This window comes from Monocercomonoides exilis (assembly GCF_001643675.1).
Source record: "Monocercomonoides exilis strain PA203 chromosome Unknown scaffold5-2102611, whole genome shotgun sequence".
Classification (NCBI taxonomy): Eukaryota; Preaxostyla; order Oxymonadida; family Polymastigidae; genus Monocercomonoides; species Monocercomonoides exilis.
The window spans coordinates 725,708-748,469 of NW_027150550.1; the positions used below are offsets into that span (position 1 = coordinate 725,708).

Below are 22,762 nucleotides of genomic sequence, written 5' to 3' on the forward strand. Positions count from 1 at the left end.
ATCTTCTTAATTTTAAGCGATTAATTGGGCGAACAGTAAGGATCACAAATGTTAACACAAGTTTGCTAATTGTACATTTTGACAGAAAAATCAAAAACTTTAATTATTATTATGTTAAATATTTCTAAATAAACATGACAAAGATGACTTTTTATCAAGAACATGATGAATTCCCACAAATCTCCGTAAGTATTTCATTTGAATAAAATGAACTTATCTGACCTGATAAGATGATAAGTTTGGGTTGTTTTAAATATTTGATCTCATTTTATGCATTAAGGTCTGGATCAAGTGCTTTGTTTTGTAATCAAGTATTTTCAAGTTTTTGCAGCATATGCAAGATCCAGACGGGTTCCAAGATGATAACAAGATGTTGAAATCTCCTGGCAACGTTTCATCTGATGGATTACCCGGTGTGTATTTCATATTTACGTTCGAAAAAATTGATCTGCAATCTGCGAAATAAATCTAAAATAATGAAAATTTGCTGTGAATTACATTTTAACATTGTTTCAATAAATCCAATTCCTTGAAAGATATCGGGAATGACTCTTCTATTGCTTTGCGTCATTCTTTCTCTGATCTTTATGATGTTTATCTTGAACGTATTGATACATCACACGAAAATCCTGGACCAGAAATTATAAAACACTATCCTGATGTTCCGGATCGTGGTTCTTATGTTCCACCTATTCCAGCCTTTCAAGAATTGCAGTGCTGGTACATTACAAAAGAAACTGTTTGGAAAATATTTTTCCTTTTCCAATTAATTCGAGAGAAATTTGTGTTTGCGTATTCGAATGTGAAATGTAATTTTTATTATGAATATGAATTTATTAACAATTAGATGCTTGAACTATATATTGGACGATTTAAAGGTTTTCAATTTGTTGTTATTGATTGCAGATATCCATTCGAATATGTATGTATTTTCAGCAAAAACGTGTTTTTACTGATTTTTTTGGATGAGCATTTGAGTTTTTTGTTTTCATAATTTTTTGAATTGAAAGAATTTTTAGAAACATTTTTTATTTAACGCCCATTGTTTTTTTATGGAAAATAATTTTTTTTTATTTTATTTATTTATTTTATAATTATTATTGTTATTATTATTGTTGTTACTTATAGGAAGGAGGGCATCTTCGCAATGCTATCAATATATACGAACCAGATCGTTTATGTGATTTTTTCCTAAAAAAACCAAGTTCACATGGAGACAAGCTTCTTCTAATATTTCATTGTGAGTTTTCAACATCAAGAGGTTTATACCTATTCATTGAATTTTTGGTGTACATCTGTTGATATATTATTAATATTATTTCAGCACCTTACCTTGCCCAAGAGTTAAGAAATAGCGATCACGAAAAACATCCAGAATATCCGAAAGTGTTTTATCCTCATGTTTTTGTTCTTAAAGGTGGATATCGTGGTATTTACGGAAAATATAGTAAATTTAGAGTTTGCCATAGGTCATTATGTTTTTGTTTTGAAAATGAATACATATTCTCCCCGACTTAACATTAATTTTGTAAGGATTTTTTTTCTCCAGATGCAAAGTATGTTGTAATGAGGGATAAGAATCATTTACAAGAATGCCAAAGGTTAACAAGCGAGAGGAAAAAGAAGAAGAAGATTCGCAGAGGATTAAATCTGAAGAATACGCATTCCTATTCAGGAACATCTGTAGCGTCTTTGGCAAATCAGGTTTCTTCGCTAACGCTTTCTACCGCTCTAAAGTCAGCAAATACATATTCATCGAATTTGCCTTCAACTGCACAGACATCTTTGATTGGTAGCTCTCAGTTTACATCACCACTTCCGTCGTCTGCTCCATCGCCATCACCTCCACAACATTCGTTGAAGTCTATTGATCCTTCATCTCTTCGCTCTTCTTATTCTGCACCGTTGAAGTCTTCGCATTCTCCAACTCCCTGTAAAGAAGGTGAAACAGTTTCTCCGTCTGCCTCGTCAATTAATTCGTTCACGTCTTCCAATATACCAACTACTTCATCAGTAACAATCTCGCCCACTGCTTCTGTCGTATCGCGTTTTTCTCTTTCTGTTACATCTCTTGATAGAAAATCGTTGGATTCCAGTGGATTTAACGTCGATTCTTCAACAACATCGGTGGCAGCCAACTTAATCGATTCGAATGATGATTCGTTTCTATCCAGTGAATCACTCCGATCATTGCCGCTTCCAGTTGTTACGAGAAGCTACCGTCCATCTTTAACATCGCTTTCTTCGCAGCTTGAAGAGCGTGGCGAGCCTGCTGGAGAAGCTTCAGTCCATGCGGCTGGTAGAAGCAGCAGCGGCCCTGATGAAAGTGCAGAAGAAAATGGGGAGATGAAGAGAACTGAGGACGCTGAGGGTAATAGCTCTCCACCAAGCACGCCAAAGGCACAAATAAAGTCATTTGCATTTATTAAACGTCTTCTTTCAAAGCCTGCAGATGCTGGGGGAAGGCACGGGCAGTCAAGCAGTACAGCCGATGATGAGATTGAGCCGCTGCGAAGGGAAGAAATACATTCGTTTGCCGACAGTGTTGCCTCGCCCACGCAATGCAGCACACCCAGAATGTCCATGTCATCCAGCCAGAGGAATGCATGGAGGTCAAACTCCGGGTGTTATGAAGCCTTTGAGGATGATAATGACGATGTTGATGATGCAGAAATGCTGCGGATGACACAGGACATCTGTGCTTCTCCAGTGATGAGGAAAGGGATGCTGTCGCCTACGTCGTCGCCAAGCATGCGATGTGCCTATTCGCCTTTTGGAATGAAGCACTCAGACTCATCTTCTGCATTTGGTGCTTCATCATCCAGTCTGTCTCCTTCCTCTCCGCATGCTCGCCTGCTTCCGCCGATGATCCTTCGTACAATCATGGACGATGATGACTTGGATATGACTCCGTTGGATGCAGCAAATCTAATGTCGAAAAAGGGATTAAAGAAGCACACGATTGATGATGACGACTTTGCTACTGATTTGGAAGAAGGAGCAGGGCAGGCATTCCGGCCAATGGAGTCTCTGCTTCCGATATGCCAGACTGAGGATGATGCCTTTCTGATGGGAGAATCGTTCGCTTATGCTGCATCGGCTGAACAGAGCACGTATTCTTCCTCGTTTGATTCACCTGTCTCGTCTCCTTCAACTTCTCCTCATCCGCCTTCCAAGACCTTATCTGCCTCATCTTCCCACACCGCCACTTCAGCGCAATCACCAGATTCTCATTTATTGCTTGCCTCTCCTCTTCTTCCTCCTTCCTTTTCTTCTTCTTCTTCTTCAATCAATCATTTCCAAACTTCACCTATTCCTCCATCGCCAATTGCACATGACATTTCATCTGCAACATCACCATTGCCTCCTGCTGTATCGAATAAGTCTTCGATTTTAGCTTCCACAGCCGGAGCTTCAATGTCTGCAACCTCAGTTGCATCTCAACCTCATCAAATAACTTCTGCTTCTGCTGCTTATTGCTTACAGAGTGTTCCTTTGGTATACGAAAATGTACTTCCCGCGGCTTCTTCAGCTTCTATGAGTGTACATTCTGATACTTCAATGTTATCATCATCATCATCGTCATCATCGATGTCACAGCCTCTGTCGTCGTCTGCTCATCGCTCTGTCAACACGCCATCGACGCCGATTGCTTCCGGGGCATCGTCCAATTCATCACCACTTCCATCTGTTTTATCAGCACACTCACCTCACAGCCGGACTATGGCTTCGAATAAGATCCACGTCCGGCGCCTTTCCCAGTCGCAATCGCAGTCACAACCACAGGCTCTGTCCCAGTCTCAGTCTCAGTCTCAATCTCAATCGCATTCTCATTCTAGTTCTCATTCTCATTCCCATTCCCATTCTCATTCACATTCACGATCACCTTCATTGACATCACCCCACACGTCGTCAGTGGCTGTCACACCTTCCACCACCCCATCATTTGTGCGGGATGCAACTATCACCCAGTCGTTTTCATTATCTTCATCACCGTCTCATTCTCAACATCATTCTCAGTCTCACTCTCCATCACCATCGCATGCATTGTCCTCAAATGCATCTGCTGCTGGCTTTGCTCGCTCGCAGAATCAAAGTCTACCTTCACTGACAAAACCATTAAGCCACTCCAGCAGCAAGTCATCGTTACTGCGACGTTCCTCGTCCACTTCTTCTTCAAAAGCGGTTTCTTCTCCAAAGATGACAGCTGTGTTCAGTGCTGCATCTCAGATGTCAGCCACAACAGCTACTGCTGTTGCTGTGGAGAAGAGGGCACCTTCAATGAAAAGGAACTCTTTGAGACTGTAAAGAGGGGATGGGAGTGAGCGAGGGAGGGGAGTGTGTGGCAATGGCGATGAGGGAATGCGATTGGATTGTGGTATGTTTTGCTGTAAAAAGATGCTTTCAACTTTTCAAAAAGTTATTGAAGTGGAGTGGAGAGAAGAGAAGAGAAGTGAAGCGATGGTTATGTTAATGGAGCTTTGAAAAAGCAATTGATGGAATTCAATTACAATTTTGGCGGTTGTTTGAAAAGGGAAGAGTTTTAGATGGATGTTTCATTATTCTTTGAACAGAATTATTTCAAATAAGATTTGCTCGGTTTACATGTGTTTTTTTACAATTTTTGCTTTAAGATTTCGCCGCATTGTATGGCGAAAATAGCAAAGTCTGTAAATAGAACTTATCTTTACATGAATGAAACATTTTGCAGGAGCAAGTTTATGTTAGTCTTTCTTGCTCCTTCGGAATGAAAAGAAAGAATAAACTGAGCTCATTATCATTGTCTGTAACCTTCATGGTTGCAGTTATCATCGAGTTTCATGTATTCTTTTATGCTCTTCTTATTCTGCAACTTGTCCACTTTTGAGAACTCCTAAGTTCGTTGTGTATGTTTGCTGTGTGTGTGTGTGTGTGTTTTCTTGAACATCAACGAATTTAAAGAAAGGATTGTTCGATTGAAAGCGAAATCCTTTCTTCCGAAGAAATGAGTTGCACTATTTATTTTGGATTGTCAAACGAAGTAAAGCCTTTTGTGGATACATCTGAAGCTTCTGATATTTTTGACACACTTTTCTTTAAATGAAAAGCATTTCTTTTTGATTGAAAGAGTAAAATGATCCAGTGAAATTGACAAGAATATCAACAAATGCGTATGTAAATTGTGGATACAGATTAGCTTTCTTCTTTTTGTTTTTACATAAATAAAAGTTGATGCCATTTCAAATTTTATATTTATTGACTTTACAGAGTATGATCTGAATGTTATTCAATTTTGTTTTTTGAGCCAATGGGCTTGTGATAAAGATTTGAAATGTTTTTCAAGTATTGTGAAGCGTGTTGAATACAACTTAACATTTTATCGTTTTTGACAATCTTTAGCGTTTTGTTTATCATTTATTTGTGTTGTATTTTATTTTTTCTCCATCTATTTAATTCTATGTTTCACATTTATTTTATAATTTTCTCAAAATACTTATTTACATTTTTTATTTGATAGCGCCTTTTAAGTTTATTTTAATCTTTTCTTGAATTATCGTTTCATTTTTCATAAAAGTCTTCAACTTGTCTTTTTTCTGATTAGCATTCAATTCAATTTATCCCGTTTGTATTTGGCAAACGGTCAATGATTAATATTTTAATTAAGTTAAAAATTCAAAAAGAACAATTTTTTTTTTTTTTAAATATCGCTTCTGCTTGAAACTTATAAGCAAAAAAACGAATAGACCACCATAAATTCGACGAACAAATTTTAACAAATATTGCAATATATGTGAAAACGATGAACGCATATGATTTGAATTCAACTAAAATTTTATTTAAAAGAAAAGGAAAAATATATTGGGCGCAGGAATTTTTATTTTCAGTTTTTTCTTTCATCTTCTTCCATGGCGAGGTTCTCCACCAGCGCAAAAGTTGCATTCAATATTGTTGCTCTGATTTTGGTTGTTGTAAATTGCGGCAATGACAGAAGCATTGCTGTTAAACATAATCAACAAGAAATGAATTGGGAGATGCCAGTAAGCACGATCAGCGTTGAAAACAACAGTAACAAATACTACAATAAAAAAGGCATAGGTGCAGCAAAAGTCATATTTTCATCAGGTGATCGTGTCAGTTGTGCTCGAACAAATGTGAATATCGTCAATGCCTCGTTGTGTGTGAGCGATCTCGTCATGGAACCTCTCAGTGGCTGCGCATTTCTCACTGCACAACACCACTCATCGTGCACCATTTTCTCCTCCACCTGCCGAATCCACGCAGATGCCAGCCACCCACTTTTCCTCTCTTCCCACAGCTCCCTCTTTCTCACAAACTTCTCCTTCACCATCCCTCAACCAGCCATCCTCTCCTTCCCCCTCTTCTCTCTTCCTCAAAATCTCCTCCCAGATGCACACTCTCCAATCCCTGCCTCCTTCTCCATCTTCCATTCCTCTTTCTCCTCTTTCATCTCCCTTCACAATCCCTTCCTTTTTTCTCCTTCTGTATCCTCTTCTTTTTCCCTTCTTCATCGCCATCTCCAAATCCACCTCGATCTCCACCTCTCTGACACACTCTTCACAAACATCACCACTGCACCACAATCCACACACTCCATTCCTGCCAAACACACACACACACACAACTCATTCACCACTACCACAACCACAATCACCACCACAATCACCACAAACACAATCCCCTCCTTCTCCCTTCATTCCTCTCTCTCCATCCACTCAACCATCTTCCTCTACACCCACAACCCCATCGATGGTGCCATTCTTCCCAACCTCAACAGCCCATCCACTTCTCTCTCTGCATTCAACACTTCTTTTCTCCACCAAACACGCTCTTCACCAAATGATCCTGCGAAATATATTGGATCCGAAACTCAAAGAAAGAAATTAAGTAGATTGCCATTATCTGATTTGAATAGCTATCTCTTTGAATGGTGCGAATGGAATAATTCAAATAGTGGAAGTGCATGGGGAGGTGCACTTTATATTAACTACACAAACGCAAATATCGCCATCATATCGTGCTCGTTTAATAAATGCTCTACAACTAATGAAGGAGGAGCATTATTATGTTGGTATTTATTAAATGTCAGCATTACTAAATCCAACATAACAAATTGTTCTGCTAATCATGGAGGAGCTGCTAATATCAGATATCCTCAATCATCCTCTGCTTGGACATTCTCTGAAAACAAAGTGGAAAGCTGTAAAATAACAAGTTGGTGTGGAACTGGCTGGTATTTTGTACTCGATAACATGCCGTCAAATGCTCAATTTCTGTTTTCCAAATGTAAATGTATCTCAAATACTGGTGGAAATGCTGCTGGCTCATTAACATTTTTTAATCCTCCTAAAAATAAGCCAAACCAATTTTCAATCAATGATTGTCAGTTTATAAATAACATATTAACTGATTCTTCAACGCGTGGAGGCGCCGGAATTTATTTGGATAAAACTTTTTCTTGGATGAATGGAATAAAATTCATCACATTCTGTTTCTTTGATGGCAACTCTGCAAAAAATGGAAGAGGAAATGATGTATTTTTCAATGGAAGTGATATTACCCAATCTCCATTCGAGAATTGTGGCTCAACAACCCAATCAAAAAGAGTATGGAAAAATGGAACTGCTTCAAATATCTCTGTCAACAGCTGGTTGCCTTTTATCAGCCAGTACAGAATAGTTGCAAACAGCGGAAGTGATGTTGATGGTTGTGGGGTACCTCAACAGAATCCATGCTCCACAATCGAGTATGCAATCTACGGCTTATTCTTTTACAAAGAAGCTTCTATCACCCTTCTCTGCTCCTCTTTTGCTCCAGCTCAAATACTAACCTTCAGCACAGTTGACACTAAAATCACTGGAAATGGCACAACTGCCACCACCATCGCCTCCAGTGGCATTCCCCAACCATCAAACTCACATTCACAGTCATCACAGTCATCATCATCATATTCATCATATTCATCATATTCATCATTTTCATCATTTTCATCTGCATCTTCTTCACCAGATCCATCTGCCTCGTCTGCCCTCTTCCAACAGACCCAGGGCTCCCTCACAGTCTCTGCCCTCGCCATCGCCCACAACTCCACAAACCCCATCACCCCCATCCTCTTCCACCTCTCCGGTAACTCCCCTTCCCTCAACCTCAACACAACCACCATCACAGGAACAACCCCATCTTCATCATCAATCACAACCACCCTCTTCTTCCTCACTGCAGGCTCCCTCGCCCTCAACCACACAGCAATCACCAGTCTCTCCCTCAACAGCCAAAGCATCTTCTACCTCACCTCCCTCACAGCTCCACTCACCCTCAACTTCTCCAACATCACCGATATCACCTCCACCGCCACCCCCGCCAGCTGTGTCCTCTCCTCTGCCACCTCCCCTGCCCTCTCCCTCTCCATCACCAACTGCACCATCACCAACATCAACACGACTCCACAAAACCAACAGACTGCCACAGATGGCGGATGCATCTCATTCGCCTCATCTGCTTCTGCCAACTCGTTTTTGGTGAGTAGCACCACCTTCTCCAGCTGCTGTGTGAGTGAGGATACAAGTTCTGGAGGAAGAGGCGGTGCTCTCATGATCGAGTTCAAGGATGATTCAGAAGTGTCAGAATCCTCCTTTTCCATCACCAATATGGTGTTTTCAGCCAACAAGGCCAGTGTCGGAAGAGATATGTATTTTGTGTGTGAATCCCTTGTAGCTTCTGTGAAAGAGCCCTTGTTCACTTTCATGAAAAGCATCACTCAAAAAGACAACTCGGTTGTTGGGCGCGATAGAACGCAAATGTTTAGCAATTGGGATGTGGACCTGTTTATATTTTTGGACGGATATACAGCTGATTCTGTATATGTTGATGGAGTAATTGGAATGGAGAAGATGTATTGTGGTCTGGAAAATGCTCCATGTTTGAATATGAATTATGGGATGGGGCGTTTGAAGAGAACACAGAATATTAAGCAGGAAATTATTTTATGTGCAAATTCTTCTGTTACTGGATATGTGGATGTGAGCGGGATGAGTGTAAAGTCCAAATCCGAGACAATTGTTGGTATCGAATGCAAAAGGGAAGTAAGCGGCTCTGAACAATGCGTTATGAAATCATTATCGATTACAGAAATTCAGTTCGTTGGGATTGTTGTTCCATCAAGTTTTAACAGAACAATCACATCAGTTGTCGAATCAAGCACTCAAAATGGGGAGTTGCACATGAAGAACTGTGAGATGAGCGTTATTGGAGGGAAACAAAACACAATTGTATTTTCCTTGATCAAATCAACGGGAAAAATTGTTGAGCTGGAGTTTGTCACGATTTCAGATGTGAAATCATCTGTCTCGCTGTTTTCATTTTCTCCTTCATCAGGAAATATGAATGAAGGAGAGAATGAAGGAGAATACAAAGTGAACCTGTTGAATTGTTCAATGGAAGGATGCAGTTTTGGTGACTCCTCATCTGGTGAATCTCCATTGATAACATCTTCTTCTGTTTTGTTTGAAAACAGCAACTTTTCAAACATTGAGAACAAAGGCAGCGAAGAAGGAGGCGTTGCAAAAGTGATATTGCAAGGGAATGAAAAACTGGTGATCAAATCAACAAATGTGTCATCTTGTTCACTTTCATCGGACAATGGAAAAGGAGGATTCTTGTATCTGGATTCTCAAAATTGTTTGAATGAAAAACCATTTCTTTTTGATGTTGACGTAACTTTTGAGAGCAACAAAGCAACCATTGGAAAGAACATGTTCATTTTGGGAAAGGATTTTAATTCTTCTGTGACAAATGAGACATTTGCCTTCGATTATCCATCAATGAAGGATGATAACAATTTGTTTGTTGGGAGTGATGATTTTCATCAAGAAAAAGATTTGTTCATGTTCCTCGTTCCATACAGCTCATTTGAGATATTTATTTCATCAGAAGGATTTGATGTGGTGCGTTGTGGAAGTGAAGAAGAGCCTTGCTTCACAATGTGGAAAGGGATGAAAAACGTAAAAAAGGAGATTGGAAATAAAACAATTCAAATTGAAGGATCAACAATTATTCGAGATTCATTCAATGTGTCCAATTACCAGATAAAAAAAGCTGTATCAATAGGAGAAGAAGATATGAAAGCTATCTTGAATTTTGAAAAGGCAATTGGAAGTCAACTGGAATATTTCATGGCGAATGAAATTCATCTTGAATTGACAAATATCCAACTTCAACTTGCATCGGGATTTGACAACTCAGCCAAAACGATAATTTCAAATACAGCTGGTGAGTTGGTGATGACTGGATGTTCATTCCATTCAGAAGCAGGAGTGAACAATGGATTTGATTGTGTATTTGTGGATGTGATTGGAGGAAGTGTGGAAGTGAATGATTTGTCGATGGAATCGTGCAATGTTGGAAACAGTATTTTTGTCATTCACGATGCTGGAATAACTTGTCATTTGATGAATGTTCGAGTGGAATCGTTGAATGAAAGTGGAGGATGTATTTTGTCAATCAAAGGATCTGAATCAGGATTGAAGATAAATGAAGGAAGTGAAGAAGGAATAAATCTTCAAATTGACAAATCATCATTTTCAGGAGTGAAGAGAAGTGACAATGGAGCAAGCATTTTGGATTCAAAAAGTGAGAAAAAGATTTGTTTGGTTGTGAATGAGAGCAACATCACAGAAGACAAAGCAGAAACAAGTGAAAAAGGAGGGGCAATATTCTTCACATTGGGTGCATCAGGATCAATGAAGATGATTGAATCGACAATCAGTCATTGCAGCTGCACCAATGGGAAAGGAGGAGGGGTGTATTTGGTAACAAAGGAAACAGGGTTTCTTAATTTCACATTTGTGGGAATGAAGTTCAGCGCAAACACAGCAAAAGCGGGGAATGACATTTTCATTGAATGTTTCAACATCACATCTCAGATCAATGAAAGACAATTTCAGTTTGATCTTCGAGAAGGCAACTTCAATCGATTCAATGCGATATATGGAATTGATAATTGTGAACACAAAGAAGATACAGATCTGATTGATTTTGTAGCTATCTATCAGAGTGACACAATTGTTGTGAGCAGTGCGAATGGATCGGATGAGAGGCAATGTGGAACAAACACTTTTCCATGTGATTCGATTGATTATGGGCTGATGCACTTGACATCAGATTTCATTAGTCAAATGTTCATTGTTGAGGAGAGTGTGATTGATGGAGAGATAAATCTGGAGGAGATGAGCCTGAGTTCGAAGAGCAGAGGCTTGTGTGAAGTTGAAGTGAAATCAGGGATTGAAAAAACAAGAGAGTCATTGGTGACAACAACAGGAACAGTTTCATTGCTGAGAATGAACTTTGTATTTAATACAAATTTCACATCCACACATGAATCACTGATGTCACCAGAAGGAGGGATTCTTGAAATCATGAATTGTTCATTCACCTCAAAACAATCGGAGGATGGAAGAAATGCTGCTTTTGCAAACATACCACTTCATCTAATAAATATGGATAAAGGAGAATTACAACTTGATGGATGCTCAATATCAAATCTCATTCTTCAAAAATCTTCAATATATCTATCATCATCACTTCCATCAGTGATTTATTTATTTGAGATCAGCAATTCAACAGTTTCTCATTCGCTTGTTGAAATTATTGAATGTGGACAATTAAACATGGAAAAGTTTCATTCAGAAAATATCACAGTTGAGGGAAATGAAGAATCATTGATATCTTGCTTGTCAATGAAAAAGACAATTCAATTGACAAATTGCACAATTGGTGGAGTCAGTTCAAAGACTACAAAAGGGAAATTGATGAAATTGGAGAATTGTTTGGATGTGGAAATGGACAGTTGCATTTTCGATGGAAATTCAATAGAAAGAAATGAACAGAATATCAATGAGGAAGAAGAGATGTGCAGATGGGATGGATCTCTTGTTGATGTTGTGAAGAGTTCTGTTTTGATGAAAGATACAACAGTCTCGCATTCAGCAGAAGGAGGAATAACATTGAGTGGAGGGACAATAACTATTTATGATGGAAGATTTGAGAACAATAATCCATCAATTGAAGGATATCCATCATTGAGAAGAAATATCATTTGTTCAGATGCAGGAACATTGAATGTGGTGAGTTTGAAGGGAGGAGATGGAGTTTTGCCAAATTCATCACTTTGGATATTGAATGATGGGTGCAGTTTTGAGGGGATTGTTTCTGAAAGAGCATCTCCATTTTTCATTCCTATTCTGGAGAGTGTGGAAGCAAAAGAAAGAACAGATAGAATGAAGCTGACATTCAAAGGAATGCTTCTTGTTCCTTGTAATCTGTCATTCTCAATTGTGAAGAGAAAGGGAGAAGAGAAAGAGATTGAAAATTATGATTTTGATTCAAATGGATTCTTGTCAGAAAGAGAAGTTGAAGGAAGTGTGACAAAAGATCTCATCAGCAGTTGCGGAGATGAAATCGAGGTGAGTGTGCATGTTTTGTTTGGAAACGCAGAATCTCCATCTTTAACACAGTCATTCATTTTGAAGAATGCGAGCATCACTCCACCAAAAGGAGATGAAAAACTTGTTGAAAGTGGAAAAGAAAAAATGTCATCATGGGCATTGATTGTGATTGTGATATTTGCTGTATTGTTTTTGATTGTACTTATCATTGCAGTGATTTCAACTGTTCGATGGAGAAGTACCAAGAATGAAAATAAAGATCTGAAAGAGATCGTGAATGACACGGTGAAAAAAGATCCGAAGTTGATTGAAATGGTGACGATGGAGATGTCTCCCGAGAAGCAGTGGAGGAGAACAGAAAGAGAGGCTGAAAAGAAGAATGATGAGAGGATGAAGAAAAGAGTGTATGAGAAGACAATGGTGCATTCGGAATCTGAAGAGCATCTTCTATCTGAGAGTGGTTCCACTGAATATATCCTTGGAAGAGATTCAGATAAGATCCCAGAATGGATGCTGGAGAAGGTTGATGAAGAGGAGGAAACAAGAAAGCGAACACCATCGCCATCTATTTCATCCACTTTAACCACAGACACTTCAGATACTGAATCCACCTTTGTTCGAGGAGAGGATCTGTGCCCAACCACTTCATCGATGTCGAATCTGGTGGATGCGATGGCCTGCTCATCGCCACACGAGAAACTGATTGTTGACTTGAGGGATTCGCTGTTCATGCTGTTGCACGGAAGGAATGCCAAGAAGGAGATGGCAATAGGAACTTTGGAGGAGAGGGAGCAAACGGCTGCTCAGATTCTCTTCTGGGTGGCGAATGGAGCCATTCACTCATTTGACGAAATGGAAAATCCTCTATCTTCTCTGGAAAATCTCAGTCCTCATATTGTGTTATTTTCCGAGCATATGGTCATCTGCATTGTGATGCATTCTGATTTCCTTTCATCCGATGATTCAGATTCATCCTCCATCTCTTCATCAACAGTTGTGACATCAGCAAGTGATGATGATAAGGGGGAGGAGGATGACTCTCTTCCTTCATCAGCCTTTGAGGATGAAGATTATTACAAAAAAGAATGCCTGAGATGGAAGGCACCCGAACTGCTGATGAACAAGAAGATGGGGGCAACAAAGGAGTCGGTTGTCTTCTCGATTGGGATGATGCTGTGGGAATGCCTAACGCTCCAGATACCGTTTGGAGAATATGAAGCAGAAATCGCTGGGCAGAAGATTCAACGAGGAGAAACTCCAAATCTTGATGAAATTAATGCATCATCTCCCTTCTTCGCTCAGTTGATCTCTGCCTCTATTTCGTCCCACTCATCGCAGCGTCCGAGCCTCACCGATATGAAGCGCAATCTTATTGGGCATTTTCCACCAGGAGCGGCAATTCTGACCGTTTCAGATGCAATAGATCTTCAATATGCTTCAAATGGGAACGAAGAAGGTGGCTCGTCTCGCATTGGAATTGGAAGCGAAACAGTGAAAAACATTTTGTCCTGATGATGACGATGACGATGGAACTGATTGTGCTTCCTTTTTGTTTCAATGCATTTGGTTGAATAAGAAAGAGAATTTTTGTTGACTTGATTTCTGACTTTTGGTTTTTATGTTTTAAAAATTCAGACAATTTGAAAGTTTGTAGGCCTCTGTTTGTTATTTGCTTGTTGATCAATATTTTGATTGCAAATTTTGGGAGATTTGCGGTGCAATGCCAGTTTCCCTGTTCATTTGCAAATTTTCAACCATGTGCTGACTGTGTATTTCAATTTTTTGTTTTTCGAACACCAAATATTCGATTTCTTTCTTTGTGATTCTAAATTTTGAAAGAATTACACGTTAAAAAATTCATTTTCAGAATTGTCTCTCCTTTCAAAGCTTCTCTTTTTATCTTTTCAACAACTTTTCTTTTCTTATCTAGTCACATTTTTTTATGTGTTTTAGTTATTTCAATATTTATCTTTGTATTCATATTCAATTGAGATTGAACAATTAGATTCAAATATGATATTTTTATTTGTTATTTTAAGTTTTCAATCTTGTCAGCTTTGTTATTCCTATTTATAATGCATTTTTGATGAATTTATTGAAAGAGAAAAACTGTGCAAACCATTTCTTTTTCTTTTCTTTTTTCAATTGAAGAATTGGATAATTAATTAAAATAATAGATGGCACTTTCATTTTATTGAACAACTTTTAATTCTCATAATTATTGTTTAATGAATTTCGTAAAAAAAAAAAAAAAAAAAAAAAAAAAAAGAGATAAAAGCTATCAAAACTCATTCAATGCGTTCGTGATGTTTCTTTAAAAGAAACTCCTTTGCAAACATTTCTTTGGTTGGATATTTGTTTGATAACAACTCAAAAAAGATAAAAAACTTTGCACTATTTCAACTGTTCTTTTTTTTCTTTTTTTTCTTTTTTCTTTTTTTTTCTTTTTCTTTTTCTTTTCTTTTTTCTTTTCTTTTCTTTTCTTTTCTTTTCTTTTCTTTTCTTTTTTTTTTTTTTTTTTTTTTTTGATAAACAAATTTAATTTAATTTTCAGGAAAATTTTTGTATTATTCTTGCATTTATGAAAATTCACAACAATTTGTTTCAAACATTTTCTGACATGAAATAATCATCAGTCTTTCATTCTCAGGTGAATAATAATTTGATTAATAATGAAATTGAAAAACATTGTTAAAAGAATCGAATGTGCAAAAATTTTTAATTCTTGAAAAATATTTTTCTATTTCAAACTTTGTTTTAATTATATTTTATATTATATTCAAAATTGGATTTCTGAAATCGGGTTTGTCCAATATTTTGTGGCTCTTAAAGATTGCAATAAGGATCAACTTTTAAATAAGACTTTTTTAACTAATTGGCACTTTTTATGTTTGAAGCTGCCAATCAACAAAAAGTCCCCAAAGAATATCAACATGTGTGCAATACTTCTAAAATTGTTTCTACGAATCCTTTTGCAGTTTGTTTTAATATTTTTTTAAATTAATAATTGAGTAATTTCATTTTTTTTGAAAAAATTGAAATGTCATTTTCCAGTTAACCGAACAACACGTATGGAATCGGAAACATGTTTAGAGAAGCTTTTTCGAAGATATGGGAAAAAATATTTGACTTCAGGCATTTTCATTGAAAAATTTAGCACTTTTCATTGATTTTTTGAGATCAAAAATCACAATAAAAAATGTGTCCATTTTTTGACATTTATGAAATGTTGGAAAACTTTTTGTTTTGATTTCAACGATGCCTGATTGCATATATAAAATTCAATTTTTTTTTGAAATCTGAGAAAGCGAAAAAAAGATATGAGCGAAGTAATTTTTTTGTTCTTTGTGCAAAAAATGCTTGAAAGATCGTATTTTCACCCAAGTGCATTTGTGAAGATTTCATGAAAATGGAAAAATTGATTCTTAAATCATTATGTCATAATTTTATTATTTTTATTTTTTTGTGTAATGTCACATAGAATATAATCACAATCAAATATAGTTCCAAAAACTTGTGCTAAACCAGAAATGAAAATATCCGAAATAAACTGTATGCAAATAAAAATTTTTGAAAATACAGTCTAAACCGGATATAATCATGTCGAATATAATCACATTCGTTTATTGTTGCATTTTTCGATGTACCGACATTTTTTGCTTGTTTTTCATTAATTTTTCATCACAAATAATCACAGGACTGAAAATATATAATCACATTTTTTATTATTATGTGTGATTTTTTCGATGAAAAATCGATTTTTTGATCAAAAATATCCATTTTTTGATTTTTCAAAAATGTGCTCAAATAAGTCAAAATAATATGCATTTTCGCATAAAATTAATTTCGCAAGTGAAAAATGCGTTTTGAGAAGAATTTTCAAAAATAAAAAAATCGACACAAAATAAATTTTTTAAAAAATTAATTTTTATTTTTTTCTGTGAAAAGCATCATCATCTTTAATCATAATCGGATATAGTCATAAAAAGTTGTGCAAAAACCGATGTGATTATATCCGGTTAAGACTGAATAAAGACAAAATCAAAAGCTTTTTTTAAGACTTTGTTTTGTTGGCGGATCTCGAGAGAATATTTGATAGATAATTGCAGATGATCGAACATTTCAACAATGAGGCACAAGCTTATGTTTAATACTTATTATTTATTTCCCTTTCTTATAAAATAAATATGTTGGTGATTATTAATGAAATCTTGTTATTAAATACAAAATATTCAGTTAAAAAGATTCACTTGAATAAAGACAAATGAACACTGAAAAATGAAGAGGATTACAAAAAACATTTTTATTTTTTATTCGATTTATCCATTTGTTTCAAAAAACAATTATCATGCTTTTTTTTTTCCTTTTGAAATCGAAATTGCTTACCAAAACCAAATAATTTTTGTAAAAACAACGCACAGAAAAAAGATATGATTTCAAAAAATATCACCTACATCAGTTAATGGTTTTTTTCAACACAACGAATGTAATTTTTATTTCAAGATTTTTGTTCACCTTATGATTGAAAGTTCTTCAAATCTCAAAAGTTATTCTTCACATGAAAAAAAGAAAATATCAGATTCAGAATTTGTGATAATATTGAACCCAAACCCAATCAATATATTTCAAATGGGATTTTTTTCAGTTTCGAGAAAAATTTTGCGTTTCTATTGTTCTATTTTTTCAATTGAATGCATTGAATGCAAATTATTAAAATGTTGAATAAATAAATTTAATGAAGCGGATACCAAAACGGTTCAAAAAAATTAGATTTTCGTTTACAAAATATTCTTAATTTCGGTTTTTTTTTTGATGTTATAAATGTGATTATTTATAAACAAGAAAATTCGAAAAAAAAAACATTAGTTTAATTGTGATAATAATAAAATAATTCAAAATTTTAATTGTTTTTTCAGTACTAGTATTTTTCGATGAAGTTGACCATAGCGTTGCTGAAGAATCTCTTCATTCGAACGAACTTGAAGAACTTTTATTCTTAATTCATTTATTCGACCTTCTGTCACCACATCTTTTTCTTCATTCCAAATCCAATTAAATACACCAACTTTACCGCGAAGTGCACTTATCTGCATCTCCAGATCTTTCTTTTTCTTCCTCAATTCAGCAACTTTGCTCAGCCCTTCTCCCATCGTCTTCTCAATCTTCTTTTCCAGCGCTGCTCCACGCTGTTTAAGTTGCTGTGCAAAAGCCCTGGCTCTTTCCACTTCCGCCACAAGAGACTCCCTCAGCTCCTTCTCAGCCTCTGCATCCATCGCTCCCTTTCTGCCAAGCCCTCTCTCTGTTTCCTCAATGTCCATCTTATCTTCTTCGTTTCTGTGCATCTGCAACTGCATCTTCTTTGCCTCACGCTCCAACAGCCTCTGTGCTCGCTTCATCTCCTTCAAGGTAAACAAATCAATGTCTGCAAATTCATCATCTGCGCCTTTCTCATCGCTTGCCTGCATTTGAGACTTCTTTTGCTTCTTTGGACCAAATTGATGCCATTTTATGTCGTGTGCAATAAGCTGCTTGGTTTCTTCCAGGATTAATCTCATTGCTTCTGATTCGTATTTCTTATCCTCATCCTCGCTTGCTTTTTCGCCTTCTCCTTCTTCTTTTGTATCCACTTCTTTTGCAACTTGATTACTTCCTTTCTTTTTCCCTTTCCCTTTCTTCTTTCCTTTTTCATCTTCAACACTCTCTTCTTTGTCGCTTTGCTCATTCTGTTTGCTCTCTCCCTTCATCAACAACTTTTCAAACTTCTCTAAGCCACTCAAATCTATCGGACGAGGCAGGTTCAACTTCACAGCAGTTGTTCTGTTTGCTTCAATAACACGTTCTTTTTTGCGGAGCATGTACAACTCTCGCTCATCTGCATCCATATCAGAATCCAATTCAATCTCATCCTCCTCCTCATCCTCCTCATCTTCATCATACCCTTCAGAATCACTCTCATCTGCATCGATGTACTTTACATTTTTCTGTGCTTTTCTGCCTGCTTTTCTGCTTCTTGGCTTTGTCTCGTCCATATCAATGTCCATATGAGAATCTTGTTCGTCATCGTATTGTTTTTTATTTGTATGTCTAACCCTTTCAACTCTTGGCTCATCATCATCCTCATCTTCATCTTCATAGCTACTATCTTTTCGCTTTTGCTGCTCGTCTTGCTTCAGTCTGGAATAGAACAACTTAGAAGCTTCTTCATCATCCTCATCATTATCATCCTCATCACCAAATGATTTTGATGAGTATGAAGTTGATTCTTCCTCTTCATCCATTTCTCCGATTGATCGCTTCATTCTATTGGAAATCCTGCGAGCAGCCTTTCCTCCTCCAATGCTATCTCCGTCTTCATCCTCATCTTCAATGCTCCATTTACTTTCTGTCTTCATCTCATCCTCGTCCATTCCCATGTTATCATTCATTTCTGAGCTTTCATCAGAGGGTTCATTGTCAATCATCTTTGACTTCTTTCTCGGCTGTGGAAGTTCAAATACAATATCATCGTCCTCTTCCTTCTCGCCTCTTCCTCTTTTTCGCTTCGCGCTTCTACCTTCATCATCCATCCCATCTTCTACACTTCCCCTTTCAGAATCAGGCTCTTGAGACGACGAACCATCTCTCGAATGCTGTGCTCGAGTTTTCGGCGTTTGGAATACCAAATTCGGAGTCTGAAAATAACAATAAAAGAAAATTAAACATTATCAAACATTTTAATAGAATGAGTCAAAATAAATGATAAAAAAAAAGCTCATTAAGCAAACAGCAGGAACCGAGTCCTTCAGAGGCATCGATGTGTCTCCAAGGGGCAGACGATGCAGCGGCGTGTTGAGGCCACCCAAAAGAGGCGTCTGTGTTGACGTCAGTGCAACCAGATCGCGTGCCTGCTGCTTCAGCCTTTCTGAATGAGTGGCTGTTCGCATTGTCTGCAGAACTGCAGCAGACGAAGCAGCACCTCCACTGCCCGATGCGACCTTTGCCGTTCGCAGAGGCGTCAGCAGTCCTCCTGCTGGACGAATCATCGATGGAAGGCCTGTGCTGGAAAGAGAAGAAGAAGATAAAGACGAAGAGGATGAAGTGGCAATCGATGCCGTTGTTGGGCCTGGAGCTATCAGCACTTTTGCCGCATTAGAGATCTTCTTTTTCTTTTGAATCCTTTCTCCGTTTTCATTTTCATCCTCTTCCTCTTCCTCTTCCTCTTCTTCATCTTCATCACTCGCCATACCAAGCTCCTTCTCAGTCAAATGCATCAGTCCAATTCCGCTTTTCCCAATTTCAGCCATTTCTTCGTCGCTGACAGTTGGCATTGGGAGAGCAAAATCGACTTTGCGCACAGACTTCTGTCGAATGTTTGCTTCCTTAGCAGCTTCGGCACGACGAATGATTTCAGGAAGATTCTCTTCGGCCAACGCCTCCAACGCCTTTGCATCTTCAATCTCTTGAGCCTTCTTCTTCTTCCTCCTCTCCTCTTCTCGCTTGTCAAATCTGGCAGCCATTTTGTTGATGAACTGAGCATCGTCTCCTCGTGTTTTTTCACCACTGACATCAAATTCTCCCTTTGGGGCAGGAGTGTACAGTGGAATTTCCTTTTCATAGTCAATTCCTCTCCAAGTTCTCTTCTTCATAAAGGCAGTTATATCAATTCCAGCTGCTTTCAATTCTCTCCTTTTTTGCAAAGATGACAGTCTTCGAGCTTCTTTAAGTTGTCTTTCTCTCGCCCATCTCTTTGCTTTTTTACCCTTGGTGTTTGCCAAACGAGCTATTGCTTCAGAAATCATTTCTTTTTCTACATAAATCAAATAAACATTTCAGAATTTTAAAAATGATTTAATATATAAGAAAATCACATGCCATCGTCATCCATGTCAACAGGATCTGGCTTTGCTGGTTTGCCTTCCGGATTTGGATCAATCTCTCCTGGTCTTAATCTTTTAAGATCTTCTGTTGCATCCTTCAATTCGCTTCGCCCAAAGGCAGATTCTATCAATCGATCATGATGTTCCATGCACATTGCTGGAGGTCTTTTGATAATTTGAGATATTGTTTTCCATTGGCAAGGCATAAGTTTCGCTAAATGAAGAAGTTTTTCTTCCTCGTCTTGAGTCCATTCAGTCTTTAAAAAAACAAACATAAACATTCTTAAAAATAAATATCAAACCTTTTTAATGCTTGGATCCAACCATTCATACCTTCAATAAAAAAATTTTCGTGCAAATATTTCAAAAAAATTATTAATATTAAAAATTGAAGGCTGAAAACCATCTCGCTTTACATTGCTTTGCAGTTTTTCTTGTAAGCAAAGAGGAAATTCGAGACCACTGGTTTTTTCCATATTTCATGACAGCGGCTTTTAAAACTTCATCTTCGCTGTTTTTCCAAACACCTGAACAATATCACACAAAAATTTAAAAATAAAGCATAAATAAATTCAAAATTAATTTTATCTTTATCAGTTCATCCATTTATACCTCCCTTTACGAGAATACGAGGCATTTTCACAAAATATGATCACATCCCATCAATTAGTAAGTTAAATCTCAAATACTTGAAAAAATTGAATAAAAAAATGATCTCCACAATGGACAACGATCCTAGGGATTGTTTGCTTTAATTAACTATGTTCAATATTTGTGAGATTATTACAATTTTCTGCTTTTTTAGATGAATATTTGGATTTAGATTGGGTAGACTCATTATCTGGATATAAACTTGCTGTTAATGTTAGAACAAAAGAAAAGTATCTTTGTAAAATATTGTCAATATTTTCAACAGAACTGGAACACGGCAAACCAATAGAAGCTCTGAATCAAGAAAAAGTTGCTTCTTCCCATGTTCTACATTTATTTAAGATAATGTCTGATGAGGCAAACTTTTATTTACTTATGGAGAATGCTTCAACTACACTCGAAAACCTTATTCAGCAGCGCCATAAGTTATCATTACAGTTTTCTGAAGAGGTTTGCGAAAATTGATAAGTTTATCACATAAAAATTCTTCAGGAAACTTACAAATTTTTACATGAAATTTCATCAGCACTTTCGCACTGCCAAGAAAACAAAATTGTTCACAGAAACGTCCATCCGAACAATATTTTTGTTACTAGTTCTGGATATAAATTGGGTTTGTCTAAATAGAAAATGATAAAATTTTGATTCATTTTCTTTTTTTGAAGGAGGATTTGGAAACTCACAAGATCTGGATTCGCCAATGCAAAGCAATCTTCCATTGATGAATTTTTCAAAGTACACAAGTCCGAATGCTTCTGAAAGCAAGATGTTTGCAATACTTTTTATTCATTTCCTTTTCTTTTACACTTTTTCAAATAATTTTTATAAATTTTCTTTTCTTTCTTTTTGTTGAGCAGCGCAACAGAAGCAGATGATGTGTACAGTCTTGGAGCTATCGCTTTGGAAATGCGTTCGTTTCGCCCCTTAAAAACATTCAGCAAGCCCAAAGGAATTGAAACAACAGACGAAAAATTCCTTCCAGAGTTTCCACTTTTGTATAAGTCTTCATTGGATGAACAACTCGCTATTATGTGCGAACCAGTTTGTTTTTTTTCTTATTTCTTTTTCTTTTTGAGGAATTCGATCTTTTTTTTCCCTTTTCATCTCATTTTTGAACAATATATTTTGAAATGCACTTATGAACATTTCTTTCCCATAAAAATAAACACATTCATTCATTTCCCTCTTCCCCTTTTCTCAGGATCCTGACAAGCGCCCCAGCGCTAAAGTTCTACAAGCAGTCATGAACATTTGTTCGCTATCAGCTCGTTTCAGTTCTCGTCTTCCTTTTCCTTCCTCTCCAAAGTGGACAGGCTCTGATGATTTTGAACATCGACGCTCGCTCAATTCAATGGTCAGTTTGAAAGACAAGTCGCAACATTCGAACAAATCAAATGATTCGTATCATTCTCCAACAGCATCATCATCATCATCATCATCATCATCATCATCATCATCATCTTCTTCTTCTTCTTCTTCTTCTTCTCCGGTTGCAGCATCTCCGAATTCTTCGCAAAAAAAAGATGGCCAATTCAAGTATTGGCAACCTTCTTCTTCATATATCTCAAAATTTAAAGGAAAGTCACCTTCAACGCAATCTTCAACTCCATATTCGTCTTTAGAGAAACAACAGGCTGCTTCATCTTCTCATTCATTGTCCTCTTCCTCCAATAGATTTTCATTCACACCGAATTCAATGAAAACCAAGAGCTCCTCAGAAACTGTTGAACAGAAAAAGAAAAGCGATAGCGAAAGCAAGTTTTATTGGAAAAGTCCGCAAGGATGATTAAACATTTATTGTTAAAGCATGCCAAC

At 37.0% G+C, this 22,762-nt stretch overlaps 5 protein-coding genes across 5 annotated transcripts; 3 read left to right on the forward strand and 2 right to left on the reverse strand.

Moving 5' to 3' along the window:
• Positions 1-289: 289 nt before the first annotated feature.
• Positions 290-5,666, forward strand: MONOS_3175 (putative M-phase inducer phosphatase). The gene is made up of 6 exons (XM_067873156.1): positions 290-413; positions 537-739; positions 848-922; positions 1,129-1,261; positions 1,325-1,458; positions 1,534-5,666. The coding sequence occupies exons 1-6, from the start codon at positions 335-337 to the stop codon at positions 4,306-4,308; spliced, it is 3,399 nt and encodes a 1,132-aa protein (XP_067734215.1). The 5' UTR covers positions 290-334; the 3' UTR covers positions 4,309-5,666.
• A 552-nt stretch (positions 5,667-6,218) lies between these two features.
• MONOS_3174 (uncharacterized protein) lies at positions 6,219-6,757 on the reverse strand (the record flags this gene model as incomplete). The annotated part of the gene is made up of 2 exons (XM_067873155.1): positions 6,219-6,597; positions 6,741-6,757. 2 exons carry the CDS (start codon positions 6,755-6,757, stop codon positions 6,219-6,221), a joined length of 396 nt encoding a protein of 131 aa, XP_067734216.1.
• A 785-nt stretch (positions 6,758-7,542) lies between these two features.
• Positions 7,543-13,952, forward strand: MONOS_3173 (uncharacterized protein; the record flags this gene model as incomplete). Its single annotated transcript, XM_067873154.1, has 2 exons — positions 7,543-7,604; positions 7,664-13,952. The coding sequence occupies 2 exons, from the start codon at positions 7,543-7,545 to the stop codon at positions 13,950-13,952; spliced, it is 6,351 nt and encodes a 2,116-aa protein (XP_067734217.1).
• Positions 13,953-17,097: 3,145 nt separating this feature from the next.
• MONOS_3172 (pre-mRNA-splicing factor CDC5/CEF1) lies at positions 17,098-20,933 on the reverse strand (the record flags this gene model as incomplete). Its single annotated transcript, XM_067873153.1, has 6 exons — positions 17,098-19,111; positions 19,205-20,226; positions 20,292-20,553; positions 20,599-20,629; positions 20,700-20,823; positions 20,909-20,933. The coding sequence occupies 6 exons, from the start codon at positions 20,931-20,933 to the stop codon at positions 17,333-17,335; spliced, it is 3,243 nt and encodes a 1,080-aa protein (XP_067734218.1). The 3' UTR covers positions 17,098-17,332.
• A 73-nt stretch (positions 20,934-21,006) lies between these two features.
• On the forward strand, positions 21,007-22,733 carry MONOS_3171 (putative Protein kinase domain; the record flags this gene model as incomplete). The annotated part of the gene is made up of 6 exons (XM_067873152.1): positions 21,007-21,040; positions 21,102-21,271; positions 21,440-21,560; positions 21,613-21,715; positions 21,805-21,988; positions 22,149-22,733. 6 exons carry the CDS (start codon positions 21,007-21,009, stop codon positions 22,731-22,733), a joined length of 1,197 nt encoding a protein of 398 aa, XP_067734219.1.
• Positions 22,734-22,762: the final 29 nt, after the last annotated feature.